Source organism: Lepidochelys kempii, chromosome 17 (genome assembly GCF_965140285.1).
Source record: "Lepidochelys kempii isolate rLepKem1 chromosome 17, rLepKem1.hap1, whole genome shotgun sequence".
In the NCBI taxonomy this organism is placed as follows: domain Eukaryota; kingdom Metazoa; phylum Chordata; order Testudines; family Cheloniidae; genus Lepidochelys; species Lepidochelys kempii.
In genome coordinates this window covers 18,545,425-18,562,375 of record NC_136396.1, presented here as the reverse complement: position 1 = coordinate 18,562,375, position 16,951 = coordinate 18,545,425, and the positions used below count along the sequence as shown (strand labels likewise).

The 16,951-nt window shown below is 41.1% G+C and overlaps 1 protein-coding gene and 1 long non-coding RNA gene across 9 annotated transcripts in view; both read right to left on the bottom strand.

The window, feature by feature from the left end:
• CUX1 (cut like homeobox 1) overlaps window positions 1-12,803 on the bottom strand; it is a 402,508-nt gene extending 389,705 nt beyond the window's left edge. For 7 of the 8 annotated variants that reach the window (XM_073315649.1, XM_073315650.1, XM_073315641.2 and 4 more), the window contains exon 1: window positions 12,665-12,803. In XM_073315649.1, the coding sequence (XP_073171750.1) occupies window positions 12,665-12,727 (63 nt within the window). In that variant the 5' untranslated portion in view covers window positions 12,728-12,803. Of the gene's footprint in view, window positions 1-11,963; window positions 12,208-12,664 lie in introns of those variants that run through there. The other variant, XM_073315646.2, reaches the window with a different exon arrangement.
• LOC140899722 (uncharacterized) lies at window positions 9,102-11,600 on the bottom strand. The gene is made up of 2 exons (XR_012155432.2): window positions 10,822-11,600; window positions 9,102-9,705 (listed from the first exon to the last, which is right to left on the bottom strand). It is a non-coding gene; the product is annotated as an uncharacterized LOC140899722 (long non-coding RNA).
• Window positions 12,804-16,951: the final 4,148 nt, after the last annotated feature.

Genomic DNA, 16,951 nt, shown 5'->3' with positions numbered 1-16,951 from the left:
CCATTACGCACACAATCTTGTCAACTGTTTGAAATGGGCCATCTTGATTATCACTACAAAAGGTTTTTTTCCCTCCTGCTGATAATAGCCCACCTTAATTAATCGGTCTCGTTACAGTTGGTATGGCAAAACCCATTTTGTGTGTGTGTCTGTCTGTCTTCCTCCTGTATTTTCCACTGCTTGCATCCGATGAAGTGGGTTTTAGCCCACAAAAGCTTGTGCCCAAATAAATTTATTAGTCTCTAAGGTGCCACAAGTACTCCTCGTTTTTCTTTAGATGAAATAAGTTGACAGTCAACCCAAATTTCTGACAGCAGAGACAGGTTATCTAAATCACATTCTACAGCCTTGTTACCAGTCTTGCCAGAGAGAGAGTATGGATATTTGGATTACAATAAGCGAACACTAAGAAAGGGATGAAGGGGGCTGTGAAAAAGCTTCAGCCTACCATATCAAACTTGTTCTGCAAACAAAGGACTTCAGTATCCAGCCATTAATCTAACACATTTCACATATGACCTTATAAGTGTACCACTGCCTTCTGCCAGATGGAGTATCAGACCTGCTTGAGTGTTGCAGTCTACAATCATTACAACCAGTAACAGCTGGCTTGGATAAAGAAACCCTACAAACTACAGATAGCTAAACTGGTAGAAGTTTGTCTGTTTTTAGAATGCAGAGCTGTTTGAGTCACATTACCTATGCATGCAGTTAGCTGCCTGCAGTTTCAAGTGGTGCAACCACAAACTGTTGCATACTAAATTCATCTTTTACATCACTGCAGACTTATGTTGTATGTTTTGGGTGTGCTATCTACAATTCATGGAAAAAAATCTAAAGAAAAACTTGATACACCAGACATCCTGCTCTCATATTACAAGCAACACTGAGTCGCATACTTTATGACTATATGCTTTTAAATAAAAGAGCATGTATATGACATTGTGTCATCTTCAGTGTTGATATCAAAACTTTATAACTAATTGCTAGCAAAAAATTTCTTACGGGGATTTGGTACCATTAAAATTTTACTACGATATACATAATAACTCAAGACATTGCCACCTCCTAGTTACTTTAATAGACTTACTCCTACTTCTTTTTCATGATCCCGTATAATGCTAGCAATAAGCTGAAAAATATCTGTATTTTAAGAATACACTGTCATTTGCTGGGCTGTTTTTTCTGTTTAAAAATGTAAGTTAATCCTGGAGAAAGGTGTCTCACAGCCCTGAAAACTAACGCCCTATTTATCCACACAAGTACAGAAGTAAACAGTGCCAATAAAGAATACTTAGCTATACCACAGAACCTTTCATCCACAGATGTCAAAGTGCTTCACAAAGGAGGGTCAGTATCATTATCTGTATTTCATAGATAGGGAAATAAATACAGAGAGGTGAAGTGAAGTACCGATGGTCACACAGGAGGTCAGTTGCAGAGTCATCAACCACCAAGAAGAGGACTGAAATCCTCAACTCATTTCACAAAGTTATTACCATGCTGATGGCAGAAAAATTAAGGCTATGCTTACACTACAGCCCATGTTGGCAAAGCATTTGTCACTCAGGGGTCTGAATATTCCACCCCCCAAGCAACATAAATTATACCGGCATAAGCGCTCATGTGCACAGAGTTACATCAGTTGGAGAGTTTCTCCCACAGACAGCTTATGCTGCTTGCGGAGGTGATTTTTTTATGCCGACAGGAGAGTTCTCTCCCATCAGCATAGAACGTCTTCACTAGACACATTGCAGCAACTCAGCTATACTGGTACAGCTGCAGCACTGTATGTATAGACATGACCTCAGTTATTACCTATTTAGGCTGAATTTGAGCCAGTGAGATAGAGCTGAAAGACACCATGTGGTACTGTCTGTTCCCAAATCATTAGTTCCAAAATATGATTTGTTCACACTTCGTGCAATATTAGTGACCTGCTACTTTAAAGAAAATTATAGATTTATCTGACCAATTTGTAGTCCATATCTAAGTATCATTATACCAGTGTACATATCTGTACCTTTTTGATAAACACTCTCAAATACCTAATAGTGGGGAAAGAGGTGCCAGAAATAAACATTTTTCTAGATATCAAAAAGGGAACAGCTTCTAATTGCACTTCACTCTATCCACACCTCTAAGCTTTTGCTTTAAATGTTAGGTATATTAAGAAGCCAAGATACCTTAATAAGATGAGGCCTCTCTCTTTACAATATAACTTTTTTTAAGACACTAAATCAGAGGCAAACACTTTAAAGTTTCACTTTTTGTTTAATAAAATAGGAGTGGGGAGAATGTTTTAACTACGAACAAAAAATTAAACACTGAATGACATTTTGTATGACAAGTATCAAAAATTGTTAGCATGAACACTAACCTTAATACTAGAGACTAATCAGTCAATCTACCATGGGTACTTCTAAGTCATGCTATCATGTTGGTATCTGAGATGGGACCTTTCCAGCAAGGTCCAACAGCAGTAGCTTGGTGGTAATTCCAGCCCACCACTCCAAACCGCACATCCAATGCGGCTTGTAAATACAGTGTAGTATTGTACCTGGACACCCACCGGGAGACCTTCTCATACTTCCCAGGTGCACTGCTTAGTATGCATCAGCGACTATGGTGCTGGGGACAAGGGCATCATCTCAACTTTCTCCATCATTCACCATTTTCTCCCACCCATCAAAATCTGGAGTCTTGCTTTTCCCCGTTTGCTTCACCTGTCCTTACTTTCTACATGATTATGCCTTTTGTCTTCTGTTGGGCAATAACCACAAACTGAAACTGACCACTTCTCAAACTTCATAACCTGACACCAGGAGCAGGAAGAGTAATGTAGGCTCCATCTATACTAACAAAATTAGCGTTGAGGGATCTAGTTGTACCATGGTACTATCTTTCTACATAGCGCGAACTGTGTGTTAAAATGTGTGAAGACCAGGGCATGATTATAAACACACACAAGAACAAGCCACGTTTTAACAATATTGTAACTTGTTCCCTAGCACAGTTGTTTTCATAATACTCCAACTACATAACAAGAATCAGGTCAGTTGCACAATGCTGCTGCTGCAGCACTCTTACCAGTGAAACTGTCCCATTTGGAGCAGGAGAGTACTTTTTCTCATGGTTTATTTACAAAATGCCCACACCTGTTATCACATTCTGGAAGCACTGAATATGTGTAATTTGCATATTTAGTTTATATATTTTAAAAAAAAACAAAACCTTGCAGATTTGACCAGTGCATTTTAAATTAACCAAATGTAATCCAACAAACGGATTTTAAAAAGCAACAAGAAATTGAGAGGCTCTACTACAATAAAGAAGGCAAAAAGATAAAGGTGGGAAATGCAGGGCCAATAGCGATCAAACTAAAGCACCTACAAGGGAAAAGTTGAGGTTGCACTTTTTCCTCCTCCTCTTCCTCAAGTGGGTAGACATTGATAAAAGAGAGGAAGACCGCTCCACACCCCAGGCCCACCACAGCAAAACAATTTCTAGTCAAACAATGATGTGATGAATCTCACATATGGTTAAGGCCTACACACTTTAAGAACTAAGCTCTTCAAAGGACTACCTCTATTCATACTACACCTAGCAAACTGGGTCCCCAATCCCAATCAGGGTGTCTGGGCACCAACATTTACAAAAGCGTGTCCATTTAAAATTACCCAACATATAAAAAAAGCAAAGGGCTAGTTAGAATTAGGCATAGTGCAGGGCATGTACCGTTCCAACTTCCCCTATGCAACTGAAAACATACTTCAATTATAACAAAACCTTATTAACCCAGCCCTACACCAAGAGTGTTTAGTTTTCCCAAGCGACTGAGGCACCAGAGTTGCAATTCAGGCACATAACAATTAAGGATCTTAGTTTAAAAGTAGCCAGACTTCAAAACTAGGCCTTCTAAGGTGCACTGGCTTTTTACAGATTTATCGTGTCACCTTCCTTCTTTTACTTTAAAATACTTATACTAAAAAAAATGTACTATATTCTGCTAAATCACAATACAGAACTGACCAATGGCATATAAAACATACAGCTCAAGATATCCAAGACCCTAGTCATTAGCAACACCAATGAATACTTGTTGATCTAACATAAATTCTGCAAGTTGCACTTGTTTTCTACCAAATCCAATTATTATTTAAGAATGGGAAGTTAAAGGGTTACTTTCAGATAGTTTATACTGGTAAATAGAGAATAACCTAAACACTGGGCCTAAACTAACAATATTTATGAAAATGTAATGTCAATACAGATATTTAGTTCGTTAGTTTCAAATTCAGAATACACATTTATTTGGATTTAGATGTTCTTCCATAGGGTGGGCAATCCAAAATACTATAATACAAAATACTTATGAGTAATATCCAGGAAGTAAAACAAACTAAAAAAAAAAAAAAAGCGAAAATGACTAGTCCATTTTCATTGTTTCTCCTCTCTGGTGGGACAATAAGTAAACAAATAGTACATATGCTTCAAACTAAATAAGATTTTTCTTTTAATTATTAAATTTTCATTATGGGTTTTAATAATGTATCGAACAATATCAAATTAATAAAGGAGTCCAGTCTTCTCATCTTTTTTGTCAAGTTCAGGTCTCTCACCAACATCTAAGATCCTGCACAAGTCTTTCTCTGTGTATGTGTCTGTTCTTGTTTCCTAGTCCTTCTGTCCTCTGCTAAACTTCCATTCAGCTTTTGTCCCCTCAACCTCGTGATTTCTTCCATGCTGCCACTGCACCTGGAACTCTCTCCATCTTCCTCTGCACCAAAAATAAACCCTCCCTTCCTTCCATCACTCCTTAGCACTTCAAACACTCTGTAATTCACCCACTTTTTCATGAAGTGTGTGTAGGACAGTCCACCACAAAATAAATAACTCAGAATCTTAAAGTGGTACATTCAGGTTAACACTTATCTAGTCATCAAGTGTTTGCGCCCAGATTGTATCATCTGGTTTTGGAAGCAAGCTCTTCAGAAAATGGACCACAACTACAGTTTCAAACTTCAGCGCCTGAATAAAAAGGGCCTGATGTCAGTGGGAGCTTGCAAGTGCTCATCAGCTTTAAAAAAAAAAAAATTTTTTTTTTTTTACTTTTATTTAGATGTTTAAGTATACATTTAGGTGCCCAAACATGAAGATTTTGGCCCATGTCTTCCTCTAGATCCTATAAAGAAGCTGCCTTTACATTCATCCTCAGTTTGTTCAGACTGAGCCCTTAACTTCATACATTCATTCCACAAGAATTTGCCTCTTACATTAACAAAAACAAACTGGCACATTCATCCTTTGTATTATTTCCTGGACAGTTAACTGGGTGTTTTATTAAGAACGGTGATTTAAGAGTCATCTCGTACAAATATGATGAAGATACCTTTTTTCCTTCCACTGGCTACTCAACTGATAATTACTGCAAAGATGAACAAAATTAGTTAACTACATGTCAACTAAATGGAAACCCAAGCCAAGGGCTGAAAGTTGTAGAATCTGCTTTGATGTTGCATCATTTACATTATTACATTAAAATTTAATTGAGGTACAGCTAACAATGTCTAAAAGTGCATCTCCAAAAACAAATCAGTCTAGCAACAGAAAGTTCCCTGAGCAGACAGGGATCAGAGTTGGGGGTCCAAGCTTTGAACTGCATGCAGTTCAGAACATAAGGTATTCACACTGGAGAAACAAGAAAGGCACATATCATAGCACTCTCTAGTGTTCCTCTCCAACTGGCAGTAGGAAGAGTATCAAGTTCCAGAGGGAACTGCATGTAACAGCCTTCCTTACCACAATAAAAGGTAAACTCCCGGAGGTTCCCTTTCTTTACCGAATGGAATAGATTAGCAACTGGAACCTGGAATGCTGTAGGACAAACATCTGAATCAAATTTATCAGCAGATTTTGCAAATTTACACTAAATTTACAATATTGTATGTTAGAAGCAAACATCCTGGAACACTTTATTGGGAGTGTTACACAAAGTATGCAGTACCTCCATACTTATTGTTCATAGAGATGGGGAGATTGAGCATGCTCATTTTCCATTTATATACAAATACATTTTCAACTATGGTTTATCATTGTTTTTTTCATTTATTATTTATCTTTCACTCATGCCCAACGGCTCAGATCAGAATCTGACCCCTGGACAAACACAAAGGAAAACCTGGTACTTGCCCTGAAGAGAGCCGAATTAGAAATCATTTCACTCTAAGGGGAAAAAAAAAAAAAAGAGTAGATACATTTAAGAAAGTAAATTTCACATTTAAATTTGATTGAAAATACCCATAATAGTAACAATAGAAGCTTGTCTTCCTAGTAAATCTTGCTAGATAGCGTGTAGTTTCCACTATTGATGCTGATGAAGTCATCTGCAGATATACAAGAAGGTATGTTGAGGTAACCGGAAATCTAGCCAAGTCATTAAGCTGTATGAGTGGGCAAAAACAGCAAGCCAAAAGGAAAAAGTTTCCAACTCTTCCCAGCATCCCATTTCCACTTGCCATAAGGCAACCTCAATTCAGTTTCTTCTTAATAAAAGATTATGGCTGCTGCAACACTAAGTTGCTTTTTAAACAATCTTTCCCTTTCAACAACATTCTTTTCCCTAAAAGAAGTTATTTAGTGCTTAACCAGCCTACTTTTAAGTTACATAGCAGCTAGTAAATAATTGCCTTTGTCTACCACAGTTTAAATCTGTAATTCACCCCTTTTGTAATAATTGTTATTTATTTGCTATATTAATATATAAGGGCCAGTAATGTAGCCCTTGCTATGGAAATTCCCAATACAATCAAAGGGGAAAAGGAATACAGAATCAGATCCACATAATATATGCATTTGTTATCCAGTTCTAAACTCTGATAAACACTTTTGTGCATGTGCCACAGTTTTTTAACTCCTCGTCCAACTGACCTCAAATCTGGAGGAAAAATGTTTAGCTCAACCATAAATTAATTCTACTTATTTTGTGGTTGAAATTCTTTTCTTTGTGGATTTGGGGAACGAGGAGAGAAAAGGGGATGCCCCCCCAAAAAAGGGGGGGAGCCTTACAATGGAATGTCAGTTATAACTATGGATCATCTACTACTGCTCCATAATTACTCCACGAGGGCCAAATCCTCAGCTCATCAGACAGGCTGAATGGCTGGTCTGCATGTTGTGCCTTTTTTCCTGTTATAGGGAGGTGAGGTATTTGCCACAGCCCCCAAACAGTAGAGACAATAAGCTTTCACTCCTTGGCAAACAGCAGCTGGTATTGACACATCCCATCTCTTTCCCCCCCCTACCCTCCATGGTGAACTCCAGCAGGAAGATTCAACAAAGAAGAATTTTGTGAGATAGAAAGAGAGAAGATCCCCTACATCACATCCTCAAATTCTGCTTCTCACCCTGAAACAGAACCACAATGCTTTTATTGAATCAAGTACCTCCATGGTCATGCAGAAGTGGATGCAATCTAGTTATAAACCTTGGAGCATCTTCTCTTGACACATGCATAATTCCCATCACTGACAATATAGCAAGGAGATGTTCCCTCACCCCACCTTCAGGACAGAAGCTATAAATCCCACTGTGACTTGGGAAAAGAAAATTATCTCTAGATCCACTTTTGATTTAACAGAGATAAAGTGGACAGCTATAAGCAAAGAGTCTTGTGTTTTGGCACAATCAGGTTCAGCTACAGGATGCCAACAATCCCACTTGCTTCCGATTAGACACTATAAGTGCTTCAGGATTTAAACTCTATTCATTACTATTTAGAAATCAGCTTTTCTTTTGTGAATGGGCCTACCTTTAAACAATCAATGGCAGCAAACAGATAATGCTCCCGGTTTACCCTAACCATATGCTGCAAATACCTTTGCACAAGACAAAAGTATATGGACAAGATCTGGCTTTAAGTTTAAATTCCCTGGTTTGTTAGTGCAAGCCAAGCAGTTTTATTTAAAAAGTTTTGTGCATGCATGCGCATTTTTAAAAAAAAATAAAATGCACCTCTGGTTTGAAAAGCGACACCTGATCGTATTGAGTTTCTATGTTTATCTTAATGTTTCCACATCAAATTTATTCAGTTTACAAATAATCTCTACTTTTTCTGTTTGTCAGATCTCAGGTTGAGTTTGCAGGACTATCAAGCTGGGTTCATTCTTGCCCTCATATTTCATTACTGAAGTAATAAAGATACTGCAGGACAAGTTATACCCTTTGTTACATCTATTCAAGCCTATTAGCCATGCAGCTTAAGGAGGATTTTATGCTATAGCCACAGGAGCGTAACACATTGTTTGACGGGCAAGTTTATTTATAATCCATCAAGATTATAAATAAACTAAGAACAAGACTTCAAGTAGGGTCAGACTCTTCCATTGTAACCTTTATCCTGCTGTAAGTGAAGATGACTAAGATCACCTGACTATTTTCATACCAGGAGTTGTAGCTGCAACTCTTCAGAGCAACAGTGCAGCACTCCACCAAGTATTCATCCAGATATTTATTCCATGCTCATCACAATGATAGCCAAGTGCTTCCAAAGATCTGTCTGCACAACACGCTGATTTATTTGGCAGCAGCTGTCAAATATGGTTCCTCCCTCAATCATGGTTAAACCAATTTGGCAAGTGATGTACAGGTCATGCCAAACCATTCGACAGCAGCTGTCAAATATGGTTCCTCCCTCACTCATAGAATCACAGAAGATTAGGGTTGGAAGAGACCACAGGAGGTCACCTAGTCCATGGTTAAACCCAGTTTGGCAAGTGGTCCAAAGGTGCTGCCAAACCATTTTCAACACCTGATTCAGGAAGCATGACTGGCCTCTACTAGGAAAAAGGCTTGAACTTGGTGCCTGGCTGAACCATTTTAAACAATTTCAACAGCAAGTGGAGTGAGGGCTCGTGTTTGACACCTGTCAAACCTTACAGTTTCTGTTTCCAACATATTCAAGTTGTAAGACAGACTTTTATTGTTAAGTCCAAGCTTTCTTGGATGATTTAGGCCGCCTTCAAATGCTGAAGTCTCTCCGCTGAGAAGCAAAAGTAATTTAGTGAAAGGAGAAATGAATAACACAAAAAAGTCAGAGCAAGTAGTGTTCTTGGCTGTGTGTTTTAATTAACACAGATACAATCTTGACTGCAGTATTTAAACGCCCACTGCTTTATGTTACAGTGCAGGTGAGGTTTACTAACAGTAAACATGGCTCCCCTAACAATTGAGAAGGGGTGGTTACCAGTAGATAGTAGCGTGCCTGTTTTTGTCCCTCATTTCCATCAACAGAGTCCCACTTGACCGCCTTACAAGTTTCCCAGTGAAAAGGTGGGTGGAGCGATAGTTTGGAACGGATGCAGCCTTGTAGCTGGTTTCAAACTACAGTCAGAGCTGGAAAAGTTCTACTTGACAGAGCACAGGTGGGACTGGGGTACTTGTAAGATGCATGAATCTCCCACTTGAGTGAGGCAATGAAAGTGCAGACAGGACAAAATTTGATTTATGCAGTTCCACAGTTGGTTGAACACCCCACTACAAACGCCAGAAAAGCTCCTTGTACAGAAAATACTGTAATACTGAAACTGTCATTCCCCCCCCGCCCAAACAGAGAGTCACAAAGAGATATTGTTTTATCCTCAGGATGAAGTAATTTATTCCTTCCCCATCATGCAGCTTGGGGAGGTGGAGGAGAAATAAAGATATCTGAAATAAAAAAACAGTTCTTTGCATGAGTAAATGTTTGTCTGAATGGACTCTCCACCTCTCTAGTTACTCCAAAACTCTCTGTGGCCAGAAATTGCACAAAGTTTATTACATACAGATTCCTCAGTGATTTAGCTATTGGATGCACAACCTAGGTCCATACAGTTCACATATATGTATGCATAAAGTTATCAAGTAAGTGGTAACGAAGGCTTTGGTGCTCAAAATATAAACTCCAACTCATTATTACCAGAATGCTTCAAAGAGAAGCCTAGCACTGCTAAATTCAGCTTATCACATTTAGTCTACCATACACAAGATTAAAGTTTACACGTTAATTCCTGTGCATACTGTAAAACCTGTTGTGGAGTATTAAATTATAGGAAAAGTGAGTTATTTTTACTAAAAACAGAATAGACCAATCTCTCAAAATGCCATTTGGCTGTGTTCATTACATTCTAGAATTTAATTTACATGATAGCACTTTAGAGTAATAAGTTTTAATCAATAAACATTTGTTGAAGCTTTATTTTCTTTAGAAAATGTATTTTAGATGCCTTTCTACAGTGTTAAGTTTAACACTAAGAAAAGTCACACTAAGAGTGCTGAGTTTCCAATTCTAGGGAAGTACAATTGCACATATACATATGCAAAAGCAAGCATTTACAATTAAGGTTGTCAGACCTTGTTTAAATACATATTAATCTAAACCATTGTATTTGATACAATCCTGCATCTGGCTCTCATTTTCTGTATTCCTGTAGGTATTCTGGGTCACTATTAAGAATCCTTTCAAGTTAGAAAAGTTCAGCCAAATCTACCTTAATCCAAAGTCTTTAAAAAACAGAATTAAAACAAGAAGTTACTTTCTAGCCACCCCTAATCCATCTGAAAGTCAGAGGACACCAGCCACTCACTAGAGATAATACTTCGAAAAACGGAAAGTGCCTAAAGCTGTTCATACATTAACTAATTAACCCTCTCAACAGCCCCTAAAGGCAGATCATTATCCCCGCACAGCAGGGGGATTGTTTTAGTTTAGGCAGCTTGTTTTAGTCCCATATTCTTATACTTTTATTTCCCCAACATAAACCTATCCTGACAGCATCCTCTCACCTTTAACTTGACTGCAGCTATGCCAAACATCAATGTAACATATTTCCGGCTCCTTTCAGGCTGCCTGCGCTCTAAGCTCCCACATGGGCACTTGCTGAATACAGACTCCTCAGTGGGGGTGAGGGGTGGGTAGCAAAAGCTTTCTAGCCAATTTATTTAAACTCCACGCGTTTCGGGATTTAAAGAGGCAGGACACAATTTTCCTGCACCAATCAACTACAGTACGATAAAGCTACATGTTGCAGTGCTGTTAATCGGCAGGGAAATCTCCGACTAATCGCTCCCCCCCCCCGTATACATGAGCTATTATATTAAGTAGTGGGTCTTGAATCTCATCAAGGCATACACCCAAAAGATAAAGGAAAGCTGCATAGCCAGTACTTTTCCTTGAAAGGACAGGATTCCAAAGCGCTATGAGCAGCCGCGTTCAAACTGCAACACTCAACGCATGTGTCAGGTCCTAGACAGAAGGGAGACGCTGTTCAAGCCGTGTGGTTACAGCGGGAGGAAATGCCCGTCAGCCCCAGAAACACACACGGAGATAAGCTCAGAATATACCCCCCTTCACACACACAGGACGTCTCCCCGACACACTTCCCACTCCCCAGAAGTTCAACCCTCCGAAGCCGGCAGGAGCTAACTTCCATCAGACTCTTCGCTCCCCCCTCCACCCCCAGCATGGAAACCAGGGCTCTGCATACGCCACAATATGTACAAGGCTGTCTGCTTCCACCCCAGCCAATGCCCCGCTGAGCCGCCAGTGCCAGCTCAAGCCCCCGCAGGACCCAGAGCCCCAGCAAGAATCGCACCTTAGACCCCCCAGGGCCGGCCAACAGGAGCCGGACCGCGCAGCCCCCTCCCCCAATACAGCCACCCCTTGGGCCAGCCGGAGCCCAACCAGGACCCAGCCCGCTGAGCTTCCTCCTTTTCAACCTCCGGGCCAGCCGGACCCAAGCCCCAGCAGGACCCGGACCTGCGCGCCGCTCCCCCACTGCTATTCCCGAGCGCCAGCAGGCCCCAGAGCTCAGCTTCCCCCTGCCAGCCCGAGCCGGACCCCACGCCACATCACCCCCATGCCAACCCCCGCAGGCCAGCACAGCTCTCTTCGCACGTCCCGAACCCGCCAGCAAATTCAAACCCACCCGGGGAAGAGGAGGAGGAAGGTCCAGCCGTGGATGCCGAGATGTAAACAAACCCGGGGCAGGCAGGGGCTCGGGGACCCTAGGGAAGGCTGGCCGGACTCCCCCTGCTGGGGGGAGCCCTGGGAAGGGAGTGCGAGCGGGGGAGGGGGGGAATCTGGCCGGCCACCCCCCGCACTGGGGTCCCCTGCCCCGGCTGTGGGGGGAGCCGGCCGGGGGAAGAGGCTGTCTGAGCGGCGGCGGGGAAGGCGAGTGGCTCGGGCTGCTTTAAAAGCGCCGAGCGCTGGCACCACAGCGCCCCCAGCCCCAGCCGCTCAGAGGCTGCAGCCTGCGCCCGGCCGGCTGCCTGCGCCCCACACAAAGTCCCAGCACTCAATAAACTTTCCCCGGCTCCCAGAAATAAAGGGGACCGGGGTCTGCCCCCCGCCCGGCCGCCCTCTGCCCCGCACGGCCCCGCCGGGGGGCTGGCCCGGGACCGGGCGAGCGGCGGCTCCGGCGGCGGCGGCTCCGGCGCCATCTTGGGCTGATCGATGAATTGAACAAAGAGGATCAATTTCTGATAAAGCCAGTTATCAATGGGGAGAGCGGGGCCGGGCCGCGCGGGGGGCTCCCCCTGGGCGGCGCGGGCCGGGGGGCCGGGCCGGGGAGCGGCGGGGGGGCCCGGCGGCGCGGCCCGGCCGGCGGGGCGAGCGGAGAAGCCTGACCTGCAGCTGCTGTAAATCAAAGCGCTTCCAATATTGAAACATCGATCCCACATTGGCCGCCATCTTGAGACATATTGAGACAGAGTGAGCGGCTGATAGAGAGAGAGGGGCTGGAGTTCAGGAGCCGGGAGGGAGGGGGAGGGAGGGAGCCAGCCGGGCGGGGGGGGGGGCGGAGGGGGAGGGAGGCGGGCGGGCAGGGAGCGCCCAAATCCCGGCCTGGAGCCCGAGCCCGGCCCGGAACACGGACTCGCAGCCATTGCACAGAGATACAGCGAGCTGTTTCCCTCTCACCGGGGCACAAGCGCAGCAGCCAATGCGCTCGCCTCCATCCAGCCACCGCACAGGGAAGAGATCTAGCACACAGGGCAGGGCGATCAGGCACGGAAGACCCACGACCATCCGGAGCAAATGTAAGGAGCCTCCTAAGTGCAACAGAGATTTATATTAGGCAAGGAGACAGCCTACTTGAAACACCCAAAACATCCCGAACAACCCCAGGCTCCAGAGCACCGCAGACAATGAATCTAGACCGGGGACAAGCTGGAAAAGCACCCCGAAGAAATCCAAGATTCCAAAGTACAGAAAATATTTGCAGCAGTGGAGGAGGGAATCTAGCGAAAAAAATACCCCCAAACATCCAGAATAAATAGAAGGAGTAAACGAAAAAATGCATATTAAACAAAGCTACAATGTGGGGAGCCAGTTAAAAACAACCGCCTAGAGTACAGAAAGTATTTATATCCTACAAGGATGCAACCTATATAAATACCCACAATATCCAGAACATACAAGGCTTTACAGTACAAGGGAGATGTGTGCTAAACAAGGATGCAATCTAGAAGAACTCCTCAAACATTCAAAAAACATCCAGAACATAAACAAAATAAATATTTTTACTCTGTAAGGATACATCAACTGAAATACAAAAAACATTAACTCTTTTATACATATAATTTCCAACTTGGTTTAGCCTGATTGCTTGCTTTTTTCGTTTTCAAAGTGTTGTTGATGTATCCTGTTTTATGTTTCCAACTATAAGCAAACAAATGTATGAACAGCAATAATAATACATTAAATGTATGCATTATGTCAAATTTGTAAAAAAAAAAAAATTAAAACCGTTAGCTCTATGCATTTCCCTGATACAATTTTCAGTTGTGATAGAATCAGCTTGTATGTTTTCATTCCCCTTCAATCCAAATGTTGTACCATGTGTATAGTGCATGGAAGCCTGAAAATAAAACTGACTAGAAATAAAGGTGAAACTGACTAGTGTATTTTTATTGTCCAAGCTGAGAGAAGCTAAATAAACAGCATGACTGAGAAATAATTCAATTTTTAAAATTATTTCAGTTTTAATAATCCAATTGAAATTTGAAACACAGTTTCAGGAATTTGGGGGCCATCCTGAAAAGATTTACCTGTATAGTACCTTAACTCATATAAGTAGTCCCACTGAAGTAAATTGAAAGATTCCCATGGACATCAATAGCCTTTGGATCAGGCCCTGTGGGTAATTTTTATTTTTTAAATAATACATATATTAATAAATAATTGATTGCATGTGATTATTTATTTATGATAGTCCTCACTTTGTGGCAGATGCTTCTGAAATAGACAGTGAAGATGCTCCCTGTTTCAAGGAGCATACAATCTAAAGTCAGACAAGTAGACAGAGGTTAGGGGAAGACGAAAAACAGTATATAACCTACAAAAAGAAAAGGAGGACTTGTGACACCTAAGAGACTAACAAATTTATTTGAGCATAAGCTTTCATGAGCTACAGCTCACTTCATCCGATGAAGTGAGCTGTAGCTCACGAAAGCTTATGCTCAAATAAATTTGTTAGTCTCTAAGGTGTCACAAGTCCTCCTTTTCTTTTTGTGGATACAGACTAACACAGCTGCTACTCTGTAACCTACAAAAGCTAACTTGATTCACTGTAACCAGCTTAGTAAAAGTGGGTCTTTAAGAGGAATTTGCCTAAATGTGGACAGGCAGTTATTCACATTCTGAAGAGCCTTTGCAGGATCAGAGCCTTACATAGAGGGCCTTTATTCACATGAGTTGTGTTATTGACCACTGACCTCAGTTGGACTACTCATATGAAAGTCTGCAAGATCAGACTTATAGCTTGCACCCTTAACTGTACTGTCATGTGGACAGAACGTCCATGGAGGCAGAGACTAAGAAGACACAAGAACTTTTTTGCAGTAAACAAAATAACTTTTTTCTATGAAAGGAAACATTTTTTCCTTGTTATTGTTTTAAACTACAGCCCATTTTACCAATTTTGTCTGTTTACAAAACAAATTATTTTAGAGACATTCCTCCTTTATACAAATAAGAATTATCTCTTTATTTCTTTAGTGTAAAATAAACAATCACAGGGCCTGAATCAGTTCCAACTGAATTTAATAGCAAAACTTCTGTTGACTTCAATGCATACAGAATCAGGCCCATAATTTACACACACACAAATAATCAAATTATACTATTTTTGTAATACATATAATCAATGTTTAGGTCATGATTTATTTGTCCCAAACATTTCAATGTGAAGGGACGGGGGAGAGTAAATTCGCTGCTAAATACACATGTATACAGAGCACAAACTTGTAGTCTTTTTGGTGCCAAAGTTTCCATTGTCTGCAGTGGGAATTTTGAGCATTCTCGGAATGGAGGAGCCCATAATTAGTTAAAACTAAACTTATAGCTGTGAAAAATCTATCTTTTTGATATGTGTGGGCCTACAAAGGGACTAGATATATACATACATATATGTGTGTATAATTTTTTTATAATTAAACAGCCTATTGAAAAATATATTTGATCTCTTTTAAGTGAATTTAGTACTCACTAAAGATACTAGATTGGCAGTACTGGAAAATGAAGTCTTCAGTTTATATGGCACAGACAACAGCAGAGCAAATTTCTACAAATTATTCACCAATGGGTCTTAGTCCTGTTCTGGAGAGACACTGTTATTTTACACTCCATCTCCATTCACACGTTGGCCTTTCTGTGGAAATTGCTGCTTACAAGGATATTAACTGTGAGGGTGGTTTTTATGCTATGGATATGTAATGACCAACAGCTACATACATACAGACACTAAAATTGTTAGTTGTCTCTACTAGGAATAGGACTAATAACATGTGGTTATGAAAATGTCAGGCCTCCACCTTGTGATCTGAATAGGTAGCTCCACCAGTGTAAGCCCCCAACATTCCCTGGACTGCAGAATTCACAGCAGGCATCCAGCCTATGCAGTTGCAGACAGTTAAGCTTGTTTTGAGAAGGATGCCTCTTTTGCTTGCTAAAGTAGCCACGTTTTTGGCTGCCCAATCCCTTTCCTGGGACAGTGTTTGTGATTTTACCCAACTTGACTATTATACTTGACAGTTAGTCTCTTTGAGATTATATTAGGAGAGGGATTGAGTATGCAAAGTCCCCCTTGATATATCAGATGGATGCTGGGTTCCTCCCTGGCTGACAACAGCCAAGAAGAGAGATACTGGTCACGCTGTGCAGTCCAAGGAATCTGAAATGGGAGTTGAATATTGGCAAGGGGAAGAAGAAAGAACTCTTTCCCCCAAGTTGTCCTCTCCAAACTCTCACTTCCCCATCAAGTCCCACAAGTTACCGTGTTTATTTTCAACTGAAAGAGGCTAGGATGCTCACCCTCACCCTTTCACCACTGTCTCTGTCAGTCAGTTCCCACTCCAGGCAGCTGTAAAGAGAAATGTCAAAGAATCCTGCAATGCTGGGTAGGTATTCCCAATTTTTATTTTGGACTGACTAGGTAAAATGTACAGGGATGTAAAAACCAAGGATGACAAATTAGGTTAGTGTTTTAGATTTGGGTCATACAGTCTCAATATAATAAACTATGTAGTAATACCCCAGTTTGGAAAAATATGTATCTGACCCGAGTCATTTTCTGGAAACACATCTGGTTAAAATTCAAGGTTTTAAATTGAATAATATTTTAGAAATACATTTGGTAAGTATTAAATTACTGTGCTATATCTGGAAATATATATTATACTAATGTGTTAAACAGAGATTTACATCTATCAAGAAATATGAATGATTGTCATTTGTGGATTACAAATGAATCCTGATATAAATAACATTTTATTCTACTTTTTAACTTTATTGTAAGCTTTTTGCAAGAGTCACATCTTGTCACATTACTGTCAGTTAAAAATAAAAACTTTATGACTAGGTGTCAGTGCATCTAGTAATACCATTTGAGTAGGAATAAGCTGTAGAGCTTGACCC